This window comes from Petaurus breviceps, unplaced genomic scaffold, assembly GCF_028583685.1.
Source record: "Petaurus breviceps papuanus isolate PSGF00001 unplaced genomic scaffold, PetGlider_PUasm1.0 37, whole genome shotgun sequence".
In the NCBI taxonomy this organism is placed as follows: domain Eukaryota; kingdom Metazoa; phylum Chordata; class Mammalia; order Diprotodontia; family Petauridae; genus Petaurus; species Petaurus breviceps.
The window spans coordinates 21,217,918-21,239,817 of NW_027186296.1; the positions used below are offsets into that span (position 1 = coordinate 21,217,918).

General features: G+C 37.7%; 1 protein-coding gene across 1 annotated transcript in view; it reads right to left on the reverse strand.

The window, feature by feature from the left end:
* The window catches only part of MYO5C (myosin VC), a 153,261-nt gene that overhangs the window by 114,616 nt on the left and 16,745 nt on the right, over positions 1 to 21,900 (reverse strand). Inside the window, exons 2-3 of the mRNA XM_069098065.1 lie at positions 6,769 to 6,879; positions 1,919 to 2,084 (exon numbers count right to left, since the gene is read on the reverse strand). Of these exons, the coding sequence (XP_068954166.1) occupies positions 1,919 to 2,084; positions 6,769 to 6,879 (277 nt within the window). The remainder of the gene's footprint in view (positions 1 to 1,918; positions 2,085 to 6,768; positions 6,880 to 21,900) is intronic.

The following is a 21,900-nucleotide window of genomic DNA, read 5'->3' on the forward strand; positions in this document are numbered from 1 at the left end:
CTCCAGCTGGGAGAGTGAAGTAGATGGAAGGGAGAGAACAAATAATGCTTGATTTAAAAAAAAATTAAAGCAATAATATTTTGCATTTGTAAGCTACTTCTAAATTTTAGAAGGTCCTTATAAACATTAATTTATTTGTTCCTCACCAAACCTGAAAAGTATTTCCTAAGGTGAATCTTTTATATGTTTAATGTTATAATTTTAGTATTTTACTGATAGTGTGATGCCAACCAGAAAAAAAGGTTTTTTTGGGAAAAGGGTTATATAATGTATATTTTTTCTTGTTAATTTAATAAAGTCAACTTTTTTGTCTTACCTCTGACACATTGGTGGCAGGCTTTGTGACCCTGAACAATCCACAGCCTACAGTGCTCTAAGCAATTTGGAGAGGTGACCAGAGATACTATAAATTGCAGAGAAGGTGCCAGCCTACCCTGGTAGAGGAAATTTCCTGATCTAGGGGTTTCCTCTGCTAATGAAATCACAGGTCCATTCCCTATGCCTATCTCCAACATTTAATTATTCAGAGGATGATTATCTAGTGTTGCTGGCAAAGATGCTGGAGTGGTTTACTATTTCCTTTTCCAATTTATTTTACAAAGGAGGAAACTGAGGCAAACAAGGTTAAGTGACTTGCCCAATGTCACACAGTTAGTAAGTGTCTGAGACTGGGTTTGAATTCAGGTCTTCCTGACTCCAGATCCAACATTCTTATCCACTGTGTCACTTAGCTGTCCCATTCTCTTAGATACTTTGACTAACAATGACAATAACAACCCAAAACTATATAATGAATCCTATGATGCAATCTGAACAAAGTAGATCCCCTCTCGGGGGAAGAAAGGAATGTGTGTAGACAGACATTGCTAGAAATACTAATGAATCCAGAAATGCAATGCATACACCAAATAATTTTATCAACCCCTGTATTTATCCTTATTTAACCTACTGATGACTTAATATCTAAAGGTAGCTAGAGTTGTCAACATAAACTGTTAAGATGCACTTCTAACTGTGTAAAGGACTCCATTTTATATTGTCCTCCTAGATATAAAACAGTACTTCCCCTAATTACCCAGGGCCACTCAGAATTCTAGCTTGTCACAAAGATGACAACAGATAGAAATAGTTAATGTTGGACAGGCTGTGGGAAGACCGGGGCAATAAAAGACTTTCAATAGTACTGTAAATTGGATTAGCCATTCTGGAAAGCATTTTAGAATTTTTAAAAGTGACTAAAATGTTCATACTACCTGACCCTGAGTGTCTACATAGCAAGGCATACCCCAAGGAGGTCAAAGACAGAAAGGTCCCATATGCTGGAAAACATTCAAAGCAACACTTTTTGTAGTAGCAAAAAACTGAAAATAAATTAGATGCTCATCATTTTGGGAAATGGCTAAACAAATTGTGGCATGTAGCTGTCATGGAATATTACACTGCTTTAAGGAATGCTGAATATGATAAATTCATAAAAACAAAGGAAGACTTATATGAACCGATGCAGAGTGAAGTAAACAGAACCAGGAAAACAATATAGACAATGGAAATGGAAAAATGAAAAAATGAAACTGGGCTCTATATAATTATAGTGATCAAAATTGGCCCTGGAAAAGAGGAGAAAATACACTCTCCTCCCTATGTTCTTTACAGGGATGAGGGTCTACAACATTGACTTATGCTATCAGACTTGGTTAATGTGTTGCATTGTTTTGCTAAATTTCTTCATCCCTTCCCTTTCTCTTGTATACTTTGTCACCAGGGATGGCTTTCTATGGGGAAGAATATATTGGGAAATTAAGGTAATGTGAAAGCAAAAAATAACAATAAAAATAAAAGATATTCTAATCATGCTATAGTCAGCGATCGCTATATTTTTATTTCTAGAATTTTTATTTATAAATATCTTTTTACTTACCACTGTATGTATAAATAAGTTTTGATTCAGCAAAACGTATTTTGAGATTGTGGAGGACGGCAGGTTCATGGAGATAACTAAGCGCTGTGAGGTCATTCTCTCCTACAAGTATATCAGGATTTCGTAATGGAGGAAGAGTTTCTGGATCAACAGGATAATCTTGTTCCTAACAATAAAGGTTAAAAATTTTTTTAATGATAAGGTTCTGGAGTTCCTGTCTGAACCATTATCCTTCAGGCTCAAAGATACTATTCTTGACAGAGTCTGAAGAGACTAGAGCACTAAGAGACAGTACAGTTATCTCTTCCACATTTTTTTCTTTTATGGGAAGAATTTACAGTACCTGATTGTAAAATTTGGGTTGATACTATAACAATACTATGCATGTATTTTATGCATTTCTGAGTTTCTAAACTTTGTCTGCTGGCCTCCACATGTCATTTTCAGCTTCCACAAAACTCCCCCCAAATTCCCATTTAATTTCTTATGCTGACCCATAATATATTGAAACCAGAATGGGAAAGTCATGATATGGAAGGGATTACTGTATTGCATATGGATAAAGACTATGAAATGCTTTGCACCTAAAGAAATTTCTTGGTTTATTCCTTTCTGGAACTTTGCCCTTTCAGATCATGATCAAGCTTGATGCCTTTCTTCAGAAAGATTACACCAAGTTAGCTATTTTCTCCATAATTCTTAAACTATGTTCCAATGCATAAAATGATGCTGACCAAGCTTCTAGAAGGCAGAGAATTAATACTTTCGTGGGATGTTCTAATCTTTGTATCTCCCTATGAACTTAGGTCAAGTCACTTAACCCCTTTTGCCTCAGTTTCCCCGTATGTAAAAATGAGCTGGAGAAAGAAATGGCAAACTACTCCAGTATCTTTGCCAAGAAAACTCCAAATGAGGTCATAATGAGTTGCACACAACTGAAAATGACCCAACAACAATATCCACTTAGAACAGTACTGGTTATGTTTTTGTTTGTTTGCTTTAAATTGGCTCTTCCTATCTCCCTCAGGCTTGAAGTACAATGGCTACTCAAGTATCCCATCCCACTACTGGTCAGCACAGTAGCTTTTATCTGATTCTTTTTCTGATAATGGCTGTTTCTTTCCTACTTAGGCAGTCTGGTGGCTCCCTCATCTGAGGGCTCACCATTTTGATGCTGAACTTAGTACCAGCTTATTAGTATTAATTATTAGTATCAGTATAGGATTATTATTAGTATCAGAACTCCAGAGCTCAAGCAACCCACCATCCCCAACCTTCCCAGAAAAAAAAGATCACAGGCATGTACCATCAAACCTGGTAGTATGGGAATGTTAAGCAGTCAGTCACTACTTGTTGGTTAATTGATCAATGTGTCAACACTTTTAAAAATTCATATTATTTGTGTTCCATAAAGTCTAGTAGTGTTTTTATATTAGGTCACTCCAATGTTGGTAAACTGGTGGAATGAATAAAAGAAAATACTGATACATATGCTACAGTACTTAATACCCAGATAACAAACAGTTCTGCTATAATGATTGTTTTGAAACCACAAATTTGTTCCAATGTGATATTGTTCTTGTTTGGTCATTTCAGTCACATCCTACTCTTCATGACCCCATTTGTGGTTTTCTTGGCAAAGATACTGGAGTTATTTGTTATTTCCTTCTCCAGCTCATTTTGCAGATGAGGAAATTGAGGCAAACAGCACTAAGTGACTTGCCCAGGGTCAAACAGCTGGTAAGTGTCTGAGTCCAGATTTAAACTAAGGAAGATGAGTCTTCTCAACTCCAGACCCAGGACTCTATCCACTGAGTCAACCAGCTGCCCCTAACATGATATATTAGAGAACAATCTGAGCATAACTCAATGGTCATGAATGGCATTATCACAAGTCATTCACTTGTTATTATGATGCTCCCAAGGACAGAATTACAACAAAGCTGAGGATTCCAACCTACCCCATTCAACCATGGCACTATGATGGGAAGGGGAAGGGGAAAGGGAGAGGGAAATATGGGGAGAGGGAAGGGAAAGCCTTTCTTGCATTAGCTTTTAAAGTGCACCTCATTCTGTCTCTCCAGTTAAAAATTGTTCTGGAATTTGATTACGGCCTTTTCAACCTTTGTTGATGATGTGGAAAGACCAGAATCTGTATCATGGATGTTTATTTAATTCTCCTTATTTTAGAATGGGGCATAACAGGTGCAAGGGAATGGGCAATAAGCAGCTAATATAATCATTCATTACCTTCGGGATAGAGTCATAAATCATGTTGCCACAACTGGAGAAATTATCAAGGAATAAGTTTTATTTATTGTGTAATAAATAATATATATATATATATATATTTATTTATTGTGGGTAAGGAGATGAATACTTTTGTGGGTAGCTAAATGTAAGGCCTCTGGACCAAATGCAATGGTCCTTAGAAGTCTGAGAAGTAAAGGATGCAGAAAGACTTAGGCTTTTAATTGCTACAGATGACCTCATTTAAACATCACATTTATTATACCACAAATAATAATAGCTAGAGCTAAAGCCCTTTGTATTTGTTTGAAACATTATGCTGCCTCTGAGACACTGGGCCTCTCTTTCCATAAGGAGGTTCCAAAATGGCATTGACTTGATTAGCTTCAAATTTGGCATTTCCTTTGCATTGTTTCGACTCCCCCCTACCTGTACCTCTCATCATTCAGATTCTCAATTTTTTCCACCCTTAGACACTTTCTTATAGTTCCACATAATTTCTTTTTTTCTTCTCATTTATTTTATCCTCATTGTCTATCTCCATCTCTCTCTCTCCTATATTTCTATTCTCTCTATTTCAGTATTTACCTTTCTACCCACCAGTCTCTTTTCCTCTCCTTAAATTTCTCCTGATATTCCCTTTAAAGTTTCTTTTTCAACCTATCAACTTGTAATGGTAATATAATTTTAATTTGAAGACCCCTTTGTGTTGGCAAAGGTAGCAGGTACTTAGCACTTAGTTACTGATCAAGCCTCTGTTGGGGAAACAGAAGGTATGAACTCCTGTCTCCAGTTGCTGACATAACAGGAATGGGTTGGCTGAAACAGGAAGCTAATGCTGTGTGATATAAGGAAAAGCCCCAGAGAGGGAGAGTCAGATTTTCTTGGAGACTGCAGTCTCCAAGAAGGCTGAAGAGGAGCAGAGGAGGCTGAAGAGAAAAGCCCCTCCCAGGTTTGAGGGAATGATTTTGATTTTGAAAACCTGGATGGAGTGGTTTTGATTTGGGGAACCAGCTGAAACTTCTCATAAGTCTGAGGGCCAGCTGGAGCTGCTGAGGATTTCCAAGGGCCAGCCAGAGCCTGAGGAAGCATGGGGCGGCCAGGTAGCACAGCGAGTAAGAGCACTGGCTCCAGTGTTGAGAAGACCTGGAGATCGAATCCTGGGCTCAGACACTTAGCACCCACCCAGAAACACCTGGCCATGTAACCTTGAGCAAGTTACTTAACCCCAATTGCTTAGGGGCAACCAGGTGGCTCAGCGAGTAAGAGCACTGGCTCCAGTGTCGGAATGACCTGGATCAAATCCGGGCTCAGATACTCAGCACCACCCCCAGAAATAACTGGCTTTGTAACCTTGAGCAAGTTACTTAACCCCAATTGCTTAAATAAAAAAAAAAGACTGAGGAAGCATGATCGTGATGCTGGTACTTTGTCTGAACCTGTTTGTGGCTTTGCTGAGCCTTGTCTTCCCAGGAACAGAGACTGTGAAGGATTTGAGATGGACTGAACACTGTGAGCTCCAATGTGGAGCAGGAACTGCATGGAGAGCTGGACAAGGACCTGGAGGCTGTCTGCCTTTGAACCCAGGTGACAGTTTGGTGAATCCAGGTAGGATCTGGGACCATGGAAGGGGATCCAGGGAATCTGAGAAACCACCCAGAGTCAAGTTAAAAGAAGACTTTACTTGGATACTGTGTACTGACTGAGAAATTGTAAATTTACTAGTGACCTAGGGGTGGAAGGTCTGTGTAGTTTCTAATGATTGAATAGTGAATAATGAAAGATGATTAGTTGACTAAATGATTGTACTTAGTGATTTATGACTAAATAAGCAATTGATTTGTAACCTAGTATGCCCCATGAGTGGAAAACTTTGACTGTTGTACTTTGTGATTGCATTAAGGATTTTGGGAATGCTTGAGTTACTAAATGATTGTTCTTTGTTCAAAATTTTGTGACTACTGTAGTGGAAACTATGTGGTCATTTTTTATGATAAGTTGTTGCGAATGCTGTATTTTGATTATCTGTGATAAGTTGTAATATTGTGAATGCTGTACCTTGATTTTTGTGAATGTTTTGCTTTGCTTTGTTATGGAATAAATACAGTGTTCACTATACTGTGTAATCAGAACCTTAAAAGCTGTTCACAGTAGCATTCTTCTGAAAAGCTGCTAGTTCTTGGCTTTACAAAACTGAGGACTGACAACATTATACCCATTTAGCCAAATTATATGCTCATTTTAATAGTGTCCTCCAAACATCTTTGAAAGTCTAAGAACTGACTAATGGAGGAAATAAGGATAATCTGCTCTAACTATAATTCCATTACTCCTGGCCTTTGGCATATTAGATAAAGGACAACTAACTTTCCTCAGAATATCCAGAAGGAGATTGTATATTACTGATGATACTGTTTCCAAGGGATATCATTTGGCCATGTTTTTGATAGGAGTATTGGTGCCCACTGACCTGTCTTGTCACCTTTCTCCATTCCTAAGGGTCACTTACAATGTATATGTGGTTCAGGAACCCCCTCCTCTGCCTCTATCTCCCCACTTATTTCTCTGTCCATGGTGAAAGATATACAAGGAATACTTACAGACCCATCTTCTAGTAGGATATGAAGTACTTTATCTCCAACTTTATAGTCCTTTGCTATTTCTGCTGATTTCCAAACTTCTTCAGCATCAGGTATCCAAACCCTATTGTACTTAACCAAGAGAATGAGATAAGGCTTAATTGCAGTACTTTGTAAATGAAAAGACAGGTTATAAAAAGAAAAGAGAGAAACATTTCTTTTCATACGTGGTCAGATCCTTTGTTGAACACATTTAGCCAAATTTTCACAAAATCACAAACCTAGATTGTTTTATTGTTCCTTTTCATACTTAGGAGTATTTCTAGAGTCTTCCCAATTCAACCCAGGGAGACAAAGAGTATGGCTGAATATTAGTGATCTCTTTCTCCTCCCCCTCCCTCCACCTCATCCCTTCTCTCTCTCTCCATGTTTTTCTCTTTACACACAGAGACACACACACACACACACACACACACACTTTTGGACAATTCTAATTGGTTGAATTTTTTTTCTCACATCAACTGAGGCTCTGTCTCTTTGGAAATTTCATCCAATGATCCTTACTCTGCCCTTGGGAGCCAAGAAGGACCACTGTGTAATTCCCTCCTTCCTTAATATCTTCAAATATCAGAAGATAACTTTATCTTCTCCACACCTATGGCACAGTTTCCAATTATATTACCATTGTAGTCAACCTCCTAGGAGTTGTTCCAGGTCTTCAATGTCCTCCCTAAAATGCGATACCTAGACAAAACACAATATTCCAGATGCTGTCTGACAAGACCCAAGTATACCTAGTGTATAATTGAACTGAATTTCTATCCTTAATCGCAACTGCTCTTTCAAAGGTAATCAGTTTCCTGTACCCATTTTCCAAGTCCAGTGGCCATTTCTCAGGCCTCATCTTTCTACAGTCTTATTTTCTCCTGGTCTCCTTTTACTTCTATGATTACTTCTTAGGAATCCACCTTTCTGGCTCATCTTTGGCACCATGCTCCCTAACTGGGGGTATATCTCTTGAGCCCTTTTTTTATCCACCCTCTTTACAGGCTGACTTTATTAGCTTTGAAGGGTTTAATTATCATCTCTAATGCTATCCAACTTCACATATCTAATTGTTTACCAAATCTTGCTACTTCTCTCTCTACAACATCAGTTGCATGATCCCCTCCTCATTTCTCATATGGCCACCATATTAGTTTAGGTCCTCAACACCTCTCAGTATAGCCTCCTTATGGGGATTTCCAATTTCTAGTCTCCCCTTTTTCCAATCCATCCTCTGCAAAGTTGTTAAATAAGTTTTTTTTAAATAACAAATGTTGGAGAGGAAATGGGAAAATTGGGACACTAATGCATTATTCATGGAGTTGTGAACTCATCCAACCACTCTGGAGAACAATTTGAAACTATGTCCAAAGGACAACCAAAGTGTGCCTATCCTTTGATCCAGCAATACCACTACTCGGTCTGTATCCCAAAGAGATCATAAAAAAGGTCAAAGGACCTACATGTGGAAAAATATCAATAGCAGCCCTTTCATAGTGGCAAAATATTGGAAATTGAGGGGATCCCATTAATTGAGGAATGGCTAAACAAGCTGTAGTATATGAATATCACAGAATACTACCTGCAATAAGAAATGATGGAACGGGCAGATTTCAGAAAAACCTGGAAAGACGTGTGTGAACTGATGCAAAGTGAAATAAGCAGAACCAGGAAAACATTGTAGGGCAGTATCAGCAACACAATGTGATGATCAACTATGAATAACTCAGCTCTTCTCAGCAACATAATGATTGAAGACAATTACAAAGGACTCATGATGGAAAATTCTATCCACATCCAGATAAAGAACTGATGGTCTCTGAAGGCAGATTGAGGCATACTTTTCCCCCTACTTACTTTATTCTTTTTCATGGTTTTGTCTTTTGATCTATTTTTTCTTTCATAACTAGTGACTAATATGGAAATATGTTCTACATGATAGCACATGTATAACCTATATCAAATTGCCCACCATTTTAGGAAGAGGGGAGGGAGAAAAAAATCAAAATCTTATAAAAATGAATGCTAAAAATTGTCTTGACATGTAATTGGGAAAAAATAAAATACTATTAAATGTAAAAAATAATTCAAGGTAAAAAAAGTTAAAAAAAATTTAACTTCCTAAAGCACATGGCCTCCTAATGGGATTTCCAATTTCCAGTCTCACCCTTCTCCAAACCATCCTCTGAAAAGTTGTTAAAATAAACTTCTTAAAGCATAATTCTCACCTTTTACCTCCTAAATTCAAGAAGCTGTAGTGGTTCCTACTGCCTTAGGATAAAATATAAACTCTTCACTTTGGCATTTAAAGATTTTTTACAATCTGGCTCCAGCCTATGTTTCTAGGATTACTAGATACCACTCCCCTTCATGAACATTTCTAGCCAAATTGGTCTGTTTGGTGTTCCCTGAACTCAGCTTTCCTTCTCCTGACAGAATGCCTTTGCACCAGCTTATCCCTCAGGCTTGGAATGCATTGCCTTTTAACCCCTAACCTCTTAGGATCCCTAGCCTCCCCTTCAAGCTTCAGCTCATGTGCAAGCTCTGACTGGAATCCTTTCCTGATTGCCTTAGTATTAAGCCCTCTTTCCTTCCCCAAATTATCATGTATATTTTGTTTGCTTACATACTTTATCCCTCCCAGTAGAATAAAACCTCCTGGAATGAAGGAATTATTTTCCATTTTGTCTTCTTATCCCCAGTGGTTAGCCCAGTGCTTTGCATCTAGTAGAAAGATAAGGTATTGGATGTTGAGGTCCTTTGTTGAGCTGAACTTCCAAGCCTGGGCTGGCCACATATGCCAAACATACGTTTACCTAAAATACTTATTTATGGAGAACTCACACAAGGCAAGTGATCACATGGAGTTCAGAAGAAGTGGTACAAAGACCACTCAAAGTCTCTCTGAAGAACTTTAGTATCAATTGTGAGCCATGGGAGATGTTGGCACAGGCCCACATCAAATAAGGGGCTGTGCTTTATGAGCTAAACAGAATCACAGTAGCACAGAGGAAACATGGGATGTGCAAACCTAGAGACATCTCCATCCCAAATGTTCAGATGGACTATTTGTGCCAAAACTGTGGTAGCCTTCCAAACTCATACTGGACTGCTCAGCCGCAGTCAAACACACTGTACCTTGCCCCAACATCATGATGTCATTGGTACACTTTGAGTATGAAGGATGAACAACCATGAACACTTATTGTTGAATTGCAAAGTGGGAAAAAGGACTAAGTAATGCAAAAGAAGTAATCCTTCAGCTACTTACTTCCTCCTGCCAATGCTACATACCCTGTTTCCCCGATAATAAGACCTATCCCAAAAATAAGCCCTCCCCTTACTGTGTAAGATTCCTCTAAAATAAGCCCTCCCCCGAAAATAAGCCCTATTGAGATTGCTACTGTAGTGAAGGTGATCCCCTGTGCTACACGCTACATTACGGTACCCTCTGTATGCACCGCCCCCCCCCCTGCTCCGAGGTGCATCCAATCAGAGCTGCAGCAGTGAGCGCGTCATCCTGTTCTTCCCCAGTGATTTGCCTGCTGGCACCATTGAGAGCAGTGCCACGGAGGAGAGCTGAGGCAGGACAATATAAGCCCTCCCCTGAAAATAAGCCCTCTGGTGTTTTTCTTTCCAAAAAAAAATAATAAGACTGTCTTATTATCGGGGAAACACGGTATCAGTCCCCTAATCAATTAGAGGGAACAGAGAATTCTATCCTAGCAAGCAACAATCCTCATTATCATTACTGATCCTTGCCAACAAAATTGAATCTGTTACTGATAAGACTTTCTCTGTCCTTTTTAATCTCCCCCTCCCAATTAAAAAAACAACAAATAATCGACAAGAATATATTAATACCTACTATGTTCAAGGCACTGTGCTAGGTGCTGGAAATATAAAAGAAATAAAAATGAAGGTCCTGCTGCTTATGAGGAGCAGGGGAAACACATATATACAGGTGTATCAGGATTAAACAGGGTTTGGAATTGACCATACATACTCACTTGCAGATCACCCCTCAGCCTGCTACTCGCCTCATTCCCATATTTAATCTTATCACCTTGAACTCTATGTCAGTATGTTTGTATACTTCTTATCAGTCAATAAAATTCTCACATATCTTTCAATTAACCTCAGAACCTCATCCCAGTTGATCAATATTGAGTGTCTTGAGAAGCCACCTACTCATATTCTATATCGTCCCTTAATCTCCTAGGATAAACAAAGATTAAAGTTACTGGATGTGCAATTCAATTTAATGACAATGAAATCAATATTAAAAACAAAGACATTGATACTTATTAAAATATTTTAGTCATAAGCCAGAGTCACATCATGGCAACTGCAGATGAATTCTTTTCTGAAAATACAGTCCCTTACCATTTAGTTCATTCAGGATGACAAATTAAGTCTCCTTACAAGAATCTTCTTCCATCTTCTTTATGAAATAAAGATGATAATAGTTTCATAAGAAGTTATCTTCATTCTTTTTTTCTGTACCTTACTCAGAAACTCCTCTAACCATAACAGGAAAACTGGCCCTTCTCAAATGATTCTTCAAAGAATGGAAGTTAGGGGTGGCTAGGTGGTGCAGTGAATAGAGCACCAGTCCTGGAGTCAGAAGGACCTAAGTTTAAATGTGGCCTCAGACACTTAACACTTACTAGCTGTGTGACCTTGGGCAAGTCACTTAACCCCAACTGCCCTGTCTTCCCCCCTCCAAAAAGAAGGAAGAATGGGAGTTAAAGTGTTATTTCAAGATGGGACACCCTCTTTAACAGATACAGTTAACAGCATCTATAGTATCTGTGAGAAAATCTACTAAAATTGGTGTTATATTTCTCCCTGTGGTCAAAAATTATTGAGTGCCTCCTGAAAATCATTTGAAATTGCTTCAAATCCACATTAATTTTGATATTCTATGTGTATCATAGTGCAGAGCACTATTTGGTAAGGTTCTTTAATAAAGCAGAAAAACAATTATTAACAATAAAAATAGTTAAATATAATAAAATAAATCACTAGTAATAGTAATCAGTTAAAATGGCACATTGGGGATAGGAAAGAAAAAACAATAAACTTACATGATAGCTATACTAGATATTTAAAAGGAACAGCAAGTTGTACATAATAGATGTGAAGTTTCACGGCAAACATCTGTTTTATTGTACTATGCTATGGAAATGCTTGTTTTATTCCATAAATTTAAAAATTAAATTAAAATAACAATTAAATTAAATTATGAACAAACTTAAACCAAATTTAAAATAAAAATAAATTATAAATTAAAAATAAAATAAATAAAAATAAGAAACCTAAAAAAATATATGCATAGTATTCCATTTATGTATCTAAAAGTACAAAGCAACATTGGATACAATTCATTATCAGAAATATCTGGCTGCACAAGCAATCATTTCTCCAGTTTCTCTATTAGTCTAGTCTAATCAGAGGTCAAATGGCTCTGGTACCTTTGTGACCTACTGACATTTCTGTATGTACATCTCCATTACTTGTTAGATAGTGTCAACTGATGATCCTATCTAAGCCTTATAAATTCTCTCTTTTCCCTATAAGTCCATAAAAAATGAAATTTTAGGCAGGAAAAGCACTATTTATGGGTTCAGTATATACTCTTGTTTGTACTCAACAAATTCCAGTAGTTTCCCATTGCCTCCAGTAACAAATACAACATCCTCTATTTGACTTTTAAGGCCCTTTACAAGCACCTCCTTCCTACCTTTATAGTCATTCTTACACTTTACTCCTCTCCATGTACTCTAGGATCCAGCAATATTGACCATCTTGCTATTGCTCACATACAATATTCTTTCTTCCATCTCTGACCCCCATACTTGAAGTGCATTCTTTCTTCACCTCCATCTCCTGTATTCCTTCAAATTACAATTGCCTACAAAGGCAAGAGGTCTTCCCTTTCCCTGAGCCCCATCTGTTAGTGCTTTCCCTCTGAGATTCCCTCCCATTTACACTATATATGTCTTGAATAAACATACTCATTCTTGTGTTGTCTCCTCAATTAGAATATGAGCTCTTTGATGTTTTTTTTTCCTTTCTTTGTATGTCTATCACTTAAGACAGCACCTACATAGTAAATGTTTAATAAATGATTATTGACTGACCAACTGGACTGGGGGTCCACCTCAATCTTAGTCAAGTTTTTCTCATTTCTGTACACAGTGTCTTCCTCATTAGACATATCACTTTCTTAACCACTGCTAATTTAGAAAGCCTATTTACATAGCAGGTAGATATTTTTACCTTAAAGTGTCCTTAACAACTAGCTCATTGTTACTTTTCTCTTACTCCTCAGGGAGTTTGATTAACTCTCCTACAGGCAATTGATAAAGTCTATAAATTGTTTATATAGGAATATATGTTATTCTATACATCAGCACATAGTCCATTCTCTCAACAACTTCAAAAGCAGTATGTCCGTATGTAAAAAAAAAAAAAAAGCAACCACATAGAATAAATACAAAATTAATAAAAGGTGGTTTGAGTAGGCCGGATATATTAATAGTTGAGGGAATCAGGAAAGGCTTCATGTAGAAGGTGGTGATTGAGTTGAGTGTTGAAGGAAGGGGTTATATAAGGTAGAAGTGAGAAAAGAGTGGATTCCAAGGAGATGACCAGTGTTAAAACAGAGGAAGATGGAGTATTCTGTGGGAAGACCATAGACCAGTTCAGCTAGACCATAGGTTCGAGTCAGTCTATTAAGTGATCATGCCAGATGCTATACTAAGTCTTGAGGATACAAAGCAAAGCAAAAGTTACTCCCTTTTTCTCAAGGAGCCAAAGGTCTAATAGAGGAGAAAAAATGCAAACAATCATATATAAACAGAGTAAGTGGGAGACAGTCAACACAGGGAAGGCACAAGCATTAAGCTAGGCCTTGAAGTCAGAGAAGCTAGGAGGAGGAGATGAGGACAGACAGTGACAAAGTGAATGGAAAGGTTAGGCTGGGGTAACTGTGCATAGTGGCAACCAGGGTGGCTGCTAGCACAGGTCCTTAGATCTAGCTGCTTTACCAGGAAAGATAGTTGTTTGAGGGGTCAACAATCTTTTTAAATTAAATTCACTAGTTCAGGGGAAAAGACAACACCCTGAACTTCAGAGAATATAAAACAGAGAAATAAAGACCAACAGACAGGGCTCTGACTGCCTGGATCACCTTTACATACATCCCTGGGTCAAGAGGGCCTTTACATCTGAGCAGTAGGGGAGCTATGAACAAACAGCCACTCAGAATCTCAACCATGTAATCACACGATCCTTCTCATGAGTGAGCAAAATACCAATTCAGAGTATTTATACACTTCTCAGAGCCAGAAGGCATCACAACCATCTTGTCTCAGGGCCTGCTTAGAAATTAGCAAAAGGTGTGAAAGTCTTCCTACAAGCAAGCTTCCCTTAATGGACTCCACATGAAGCCTATTAATGGGTGGGGAAGATCTTAAATCCCATTAACATTACACTGAGATGAAAGGTTTTACAAGCCCAATAGAATTGGTAATTTACTCTAGAAACAGTAAGAAACTACTGAAGTTTATTGAGGAAAGAAGAGAAGAAAGAAGAGTCGAGATCTATACTTCAGGAAAATAAATTCAGTAGCAGCAGTCGGGAGGATGGATTGGGGTAGGCTTGAAGAGGGAAGACCAAATAGTAGACCATTTCAATAGTTCAGGTTAGAGGTGATGAGGGCCTGAAATAGGTGGCTGCTAGGTATGTGTGACACTCTGTACAAGGTACCTGGGATATAAGTAAATGGAGAAAAGAAAATACCAAAGCAGTCCAGGCCCTCCAGGAAGCTGCAAGTATCCACCCCGACCCTAACCAAAGACTGAAGCAAACAATTACAGAGTGCAACTCATTTGGAAATGACACAAACCTGGAGCTATAACAATGACACAGCCACAAGGTGCTTGAATTTTGCCATTGAGGTCCAGAGTCCTCACCCATAGATGTTCAACCAGTTGCTCAAAGCAGTTCAGAGCTCTTTAGCTTTAGAAAAAAGATAGGATCATACAGTCCTAAAGTTAGATATTTTCCCCATGGTCAGTAAAATAGTACTTTGGGAACAGCACACACAAGGAAAGAGGTAGTGGGTATGAAAATGGGGACGAGATAAAAACTGAGAAAATTAGTAAAAGGAAAATAAATCAAATGTTTTTGAAAAATGCCTGAAGGCATTTATCATTGTTTCAGAAAAGCTATTCTTGACAAATGTTTCTGACCACATTTAATTACTCCTTCCCACCCAGAAATTTGATGATTTCATCTTCGATGTTTACAAATTGTATACTTCTGATGTTAGCACATGAGTCATTACTTAACCTATTTTTATATAAATGAACAGACTTTTGAAAACTGAGATGGAAGTCTTATCATTGAATAAATATTTACTGAACACTTTCTATGTGGAAGACCTTTGGTTAAGCATTGTAGAGGTTCCACAGAGAAGTAAAAACTTATCCCCTGTCCTACAGGAGTTTAAAATCTAGTTTATGAACAGAAGGCTTAGTAAGTTCATACAAAAATAAAGGTGGAAAAGTTTTTTTAATTAAATTAAATTTATTATTTGTTACATTTTAAGTTCCCTCCCTTCTTCCCCACCCCACACTAGAGAAGGCCACCATTTGACACAGATGTAGATAAATACAGATATGTAAAACCATATAATGCATACTTCTATTTATCTGTCCTTTCTCTGGAGGTAGATAGCATCTTACTTCATAGGTCCTTTGTAGTTTATTTGAATATTTATAATAGAATAGCTTGATTGTTCACAGTTATTCTTCAAAAAATATTCCTGTTATTGTATACAGTATTCTCTTGGTTTTGCTTATTTCACTCTTCATTATTTCATACAAGTCTTTCCATGTTTTTCTAAAACTAACCTGCTCATCATTTCTTATAGAATCTGTTATTTCTTATGGATGTATTCCATCACAATCATATACACCACAACATTTTAGCCACTCCCCAACTGATAGGTATTCCCTCAATTTCCAATTCTTTGCCACCACAAAGAGAGACTATATAGGATTTTTTCCTAATCATCTTGGGAAACAAACCTAATAATGGTATTGCTAGGTCAAAGAGTATAGACAGTTTTATAATTATTTGGGTATAGTTTCAGATTGTTCTCCAAAATGGTTATATCAGTTCACAATTCCACCAACAGTGTATTAGTGTTTCAATATTTCTACATCCCCTCCAATATTCATAATTTTATCCAATCTGATAGGTATGAGATAATATCTCAAAGCTGTTTTAATTTGCACTTCTCTAATCAATAATGATTTAGAGCATTTTTACATGACTATAGCTTTGATTTCTTCATTGAAAAACTGCCTGTTCACATCCTTTGACCATTTATCAATTGGGGAATGACTCCTATTCTTATAAATTTGACAAAGTTCTCTATATATTTGATATGAAGCTTTTATCCAAGAAACCGTTTTTTCCCCATTTTTCTGCTTTCCTTCTAATCTTGGTTATATTAGCTTTATTTGTACAGAAACTTTTTAATAGAATGTAATGAAAATTATCCATTTTACATTTCACAATATTTTCTCTCTCTTGCTTATTCATAAATTCTCCTCCTATGGATAAGACTGATATATAATATGTTCCATGTTTTTCTACTTTACTTTTGATATCTCCCTTTATATCTAGGTCATGTATCCATTTTGACCTTGTCTTGGTAAATGGCATGAGATATTGGTCTATACCTAGTTTCTGTCAGACTACTTTCCAAGAAAAATGTTAATAATCACTGAGATTTTCTTTTTCTTTCTAGCACAACAACTCCCTTCTCTCCCCACCCTCCCCCAGACCTGTATTTTAGTCGGTATAGGACAGAGGTGTCAAACCTGACCCCTTTTGGTGCAAAACACTCTCAAGTCCAGATGAAATGGAATAAAATGAAGTTCCTATCTGATTTTAATGTGTTGATGTACTAATTTATATATGTATGTATATATATATATATGTAGATAGATAGATACATAAAAAAATATGTGTGGTTTTCTAAGTCAGTACATGACCCACAGAGATCCTAATGTATATCTCTCCACCCCCACTCCCACATTTCTAATTTAATTTGACACCACTGGTATAGGGAGTGCTTAGTGAAAAACTCTCTCTTCCATTACTGATCAAATTCCTCAGTTTACTCTTAGAAAGATAGAGACATTACATGATTTGGCCCACTGCTGGGATATATCAAAGGTATATATGAACCTATCAGTACATGTCAAAGGTGGAATTTAATCCAGGTCTTCCTGACAATCAGGTAGACTCACTATTTACTACCACTTAATGCTACTCTTATAATCCATAGAAAGGAGCCCCAACTACTGTCACTGCCACTGTTCCTCCTCACAGCTCGCCAGAACAAATGAACTCACAGAATAAGGCAAGAGGATTCTCCCATCACTTTAAAAAAAGTCAACTGAGGCAAAAGTTGTTCGTATTGAATATCTAAAAGACCGACCCTACTCAAACTCCACATTGTGTCTAAGGTCAAATACAAAACGCTGTGTTTGGCATTCAAAGCCCCACATAACCTAGCCCTCTCCTACCTTTCCAGTCTTTTTACACCTAAATCCCAGACATATGCTTTTCAATCCAGTGTGACACCGGTCTTCTGGCTGTTCCACGGACAAGACACTTCACCTCACAGCTCTGGGCATTTTCCCTGGCTGTCCTCCATGCCTGGAACATTCTAACAATTGACCTTCTGGCTTCCTTGAAGTCCCAACCAAAATCCCATCTGTTAGAGGAAACTTTCACCAAACCCTCTTAATTGTCATGTCTTCCCTCTGTTATTTCCTATTTATCCTATTTATAACTTTTTTGTACATATTTGTTTGCATGATGTCTCTTTCATTAGATTGTAAGCTCCCTGAGGGCAGGGACAATGAGTCCCTTTTTTGGTATCTCCACTGCTTAGCACAGTGCCTTGAACATAGTAGACTCTTAAATGTTTATAGGTTAATTGTCTTAACTACTGACTAGTTATGTGACTATGGGTAAGCCATTTAACCATCATTTTCCACATTAGTAAAATGGGGGGGGGGTTTGAACTCAATGACTTCTATGGTCCTTTTCAGTTCTAAATCTCTGATCTCATAATTCCATTTCTCCTTCTCTAAAACAGAGCATGTAGAAAAAACTGGGCCCACTTTTGGCTATCACTAACGTAATGACCACACTGACTGTGGTTTTTCCTGTGACATTTTTTCTAATATCAATTAAATTTAACAGGTATTCATTAAGTACTAATTGTGTACCAGGAACACCTGTTAATAGCTTGGGTTAAAGACAAAAATGAATAGTCCCTACCTTCAAGGAGCTTACCTTCTACTAGTGGATGGGTACAATATGTAAGCAGATAACTAAATCCGAAGTATATACAAAATAAATATGAGTAATTTTGAGGTCTGTAAAGGAAAAACTAACAACAAGGGAAATTAGGATATTAAAAGGATTCAGTTAGAAAAGACCAAATTAGAATCACGGCATCTCAGTAGTGAAATAATTAGCTGAATTTGATCAGAACCATTTTTAAAGATGTTTTCCCTCTAAAACAATGATTAAACACTTTCCTAGTTTCAAAAAAAACTATCCATATTGTTTGGACATGACTGAGTCTTCTCTCTTTGGGTTTTCAGAGTTTTCTTATTTGTAAAACGAAAGAGATGAACTAGGTGGTCTTTATGTTTCTTTTTTGCTTTATAATTCTGATTCTTTTTTGAACAAGATAGTTTCACTTGCTTAGACACTTGTACGGGTTTAACTCAGTTCATGATGTGTGGGTTGCTGGCTTACTAATGATTGAAAAGCTCTCTGAAAACCAAGGACTAACATAGAAAAGTTGGTGTAAGGCAATGTTAGTTGCCCTAGAGATTAAAAATATGCCTTGACTGTTCAGTTACATCAGAGTAATTTATCAAATCATATGAAAAACAACCTCACCACTAACAACCAATAATATTTGCCACTGGCAAAAGCAGTACAATCGTTCTGGAAGTATACTTGGGACAGAGAAATTCTCATTCCTAATGGATGATGACTTTCTAGCTGCAAGAGATAGGTTCCTCCAGCTATTCATGACACGTTAAACTTCAAAATAGCTATTGTTGATTTGGAAACTAATTCTTATTCACATCTGTTAACTCAATGACAAGATAGAAAAAAAACAAGCTTTATTATCTACAGGAAAACACATGGATTTTTTTTTTAATTTTAAAATTTAAAATTTTAATTTTAAATTTTAAAATACAATAGACATTATTAAATTTTAATTTTAAATTTTAAAATACAATAGAAATTATTAAAAGCAAGAATATAGAACTCTTCCTCTTGGAAGAGAATCCAGCTGCTGCATTCCGCCTCAGCCAAGCTCTGCTTTGTTACACTCTTAGATCCTCTAATTCCCAACCATGTCCATGTCCGTGTCGATGGTCATCTGTTTCTCCCATCATCCAGTATCATCCTGTGCTTCAGGCTTACACTGGTTAAACTGCTCTAAGAAACAGTACAGTCAGAATCAGCCCCTATTTCTACTTTCCAGGGTTGGCAGCTTGTTTAAATAGGGCAGGTTGGAACTACTGAAATTTCAATCAAGATCTCATCTTTATCCTTTTTCTCAATGACAAGATCATGCTCAAATTTGCTCTTCATACACAGCATGTGTAGCTATTTTCTGTCTAGTTCTAATCAGTAATGTAGGAGATTATGGGGATCCTGCTTCTGGCTGTTTGGTGATCTGCTGGTGAAAATGTTTGTTGTTCTGGTATAAAGTGAAACACCCTGAGAGGTCCATCAGCCATGTATCTCACCCTGCTCCTGAAGTATCTGTTTAAAGAATAGTCATGTCCTAGCTGATGCTCTCCTGGCTTCTCCACTCCAGGCATGAATGGAGAGAGACAGAGTCCAACATTACCTTAGGGTCATGGCGAATTCGCCCATGTGTCAAATAGGATTGGAGTATTTATGTAAATGAACTTTTGTGGGGCTCTGGCTGCTTTGTCTCTATTTCCTTTCTGATAATAGAGGAGCTTGTGAGAATCTAAAAGGTCTAGGAAGTCACTACCTGAGGGTGGCAGCAGCCTCTGAGGAGAAGGGGGAAGAAAGAGAGAGAACAAAAGAATGAGCAAGAGAAACAGAGACAGACAGACAGACAGCACCTTCAGACTCCCATTTTACAACAAAGCCGATCACTGTTTCTCTTGGGAGATATCTGTCCCTCTGTGAGAACAGTGAGGAATAGCGACAAAATCTCTCTCCAATTCTCCTTCCATTTGCTTATTTAACAGGTGTCCATTATGACTTGTTCTTTTGTTATACCTTTCGTTTTATTATTTCTGATCCTTTTTTTCTCTTCACATGAAACATCTTTGGTCAACCCAGACACGCTCATTTCCTTGTATATGTTCTAGTCACAGTTAGTGTACAACTGGGGTAAAACTCTGACCACTCTAAATACACAGAAGTAGACTGGCTAGAAGGTTTCCTTACTGGTTTAGACTCTGTAACAAATGGTTAAACCTAACCTGGGAGTAGACAAATAAAAATTAGATTAGTCAACACTTTATTAACAATTCTACAAAACCCCCCAAGAACAGGCAGAATTTCACCTGCATCTGGGGCTATCCCCTCTAAACATGACCAAGTCTATTGACTATTGGGCCTGGAAGTGACTGATAAAATATCCAAGATCTTAGATAAAGAAAAGGGGAGGCAGACAACTGATCTCTAATATGGGAACCCAAGAAAATGGAAGAATGGCTTTAGAACAGAGGATTGGAAAGAAGAATAGGTTGGTGGTCTTATAGAAGAAGCAACATGACATTGGGTATATAAGTATTAAGAGGGGTAAGAAGGTACTAGAAAGGTTAAGTAGCAGTTGTCAAAGAAAACAATTGAACCACTTTACAATTTTTCCTGGCTGAGTGAGCAGTTCTTTTTGGTTGGGTAGGTACCACCCAGAGAAGCAGAATAGCCTACTGGAAAGAATGCCAGACCGGACGTCTTAGGGTCCAAAGATTTGCTTTTGAATTACACTTATAAGCAAGTCACAACCACTCTTAGCTGCACTTTTCTCACATGTAAAAGGGAGATGGTAATATTGTACTACCTATCTGTAATAGGATCACAGCTTCAGGGTTTCCCTCTCCCCTTACCATATAGGTTAGATCTTTATCTAAAAGGCAAAGAAGCTGTCCCTAGACTCGACTGGCCTAGGGGCCCACATAGATGCAACTTCTTTTTGCTCATGGTCAGCTTGCTGGTTCTGTAAGGGTAATAAAAAGACAGATACACATGGAATTGGGATCCTTCAGACTCCATGGATGGTAGATATCCCAAGGCCCTTAGGTCACCACACCCTGCCCTGTTGACCAGATCACAAGGAAGTGAACTGTTAAGTATATATCCAGGTTAAATGCTGCAATATCCTTGTTGAATATCCTTTCTGTACTATGGTTAACAGGCCTCTGTTTTTTTAACTGATGAATGACCTCTGGATGTCCCATTTCATTCCCTAAACTAAGGAGGGACCAGCCTGAGTCAAGGCCACTTATTCTACAATCTCAAAGGGTTGTTACAGGGAAAGTACTTTGCAAAACTTATGTTCTTCTATAAACCTATTGCTGTTGTTAGCCAAAGGCTTGGCATCAATGGGCATGGGGCGGTCAAAGGGCATTCACTTCATGAAACCTTAGATCTTGATATAAACAAGAAGGGTCCCCATGAGGGAACTATAAGTCACCAAAACACAGATCCTGTGATATCTCCAGAAGTTTCTTTCTTCAACCTAAACTCAGGGCTAGAGAGCAGGAAAGGGTATAAACAGGGAAGGTGATAAATACATGTTACCACATAGTATTGTTATGACTACACTGTACCAATTGGCAGGACCTCTGGGGGAAAGGCCTGAGAATGTCAGGGCCTCAGCTCTTCTGTGGGATCCAAATAAATTTCGTACTATGAGGATTTGGACTCCTATGTCAAACCCCAAATCTGCTCTGAGAAAATGGCAGAAAGCCCATGGATCAGTGTAGATAAAATCCC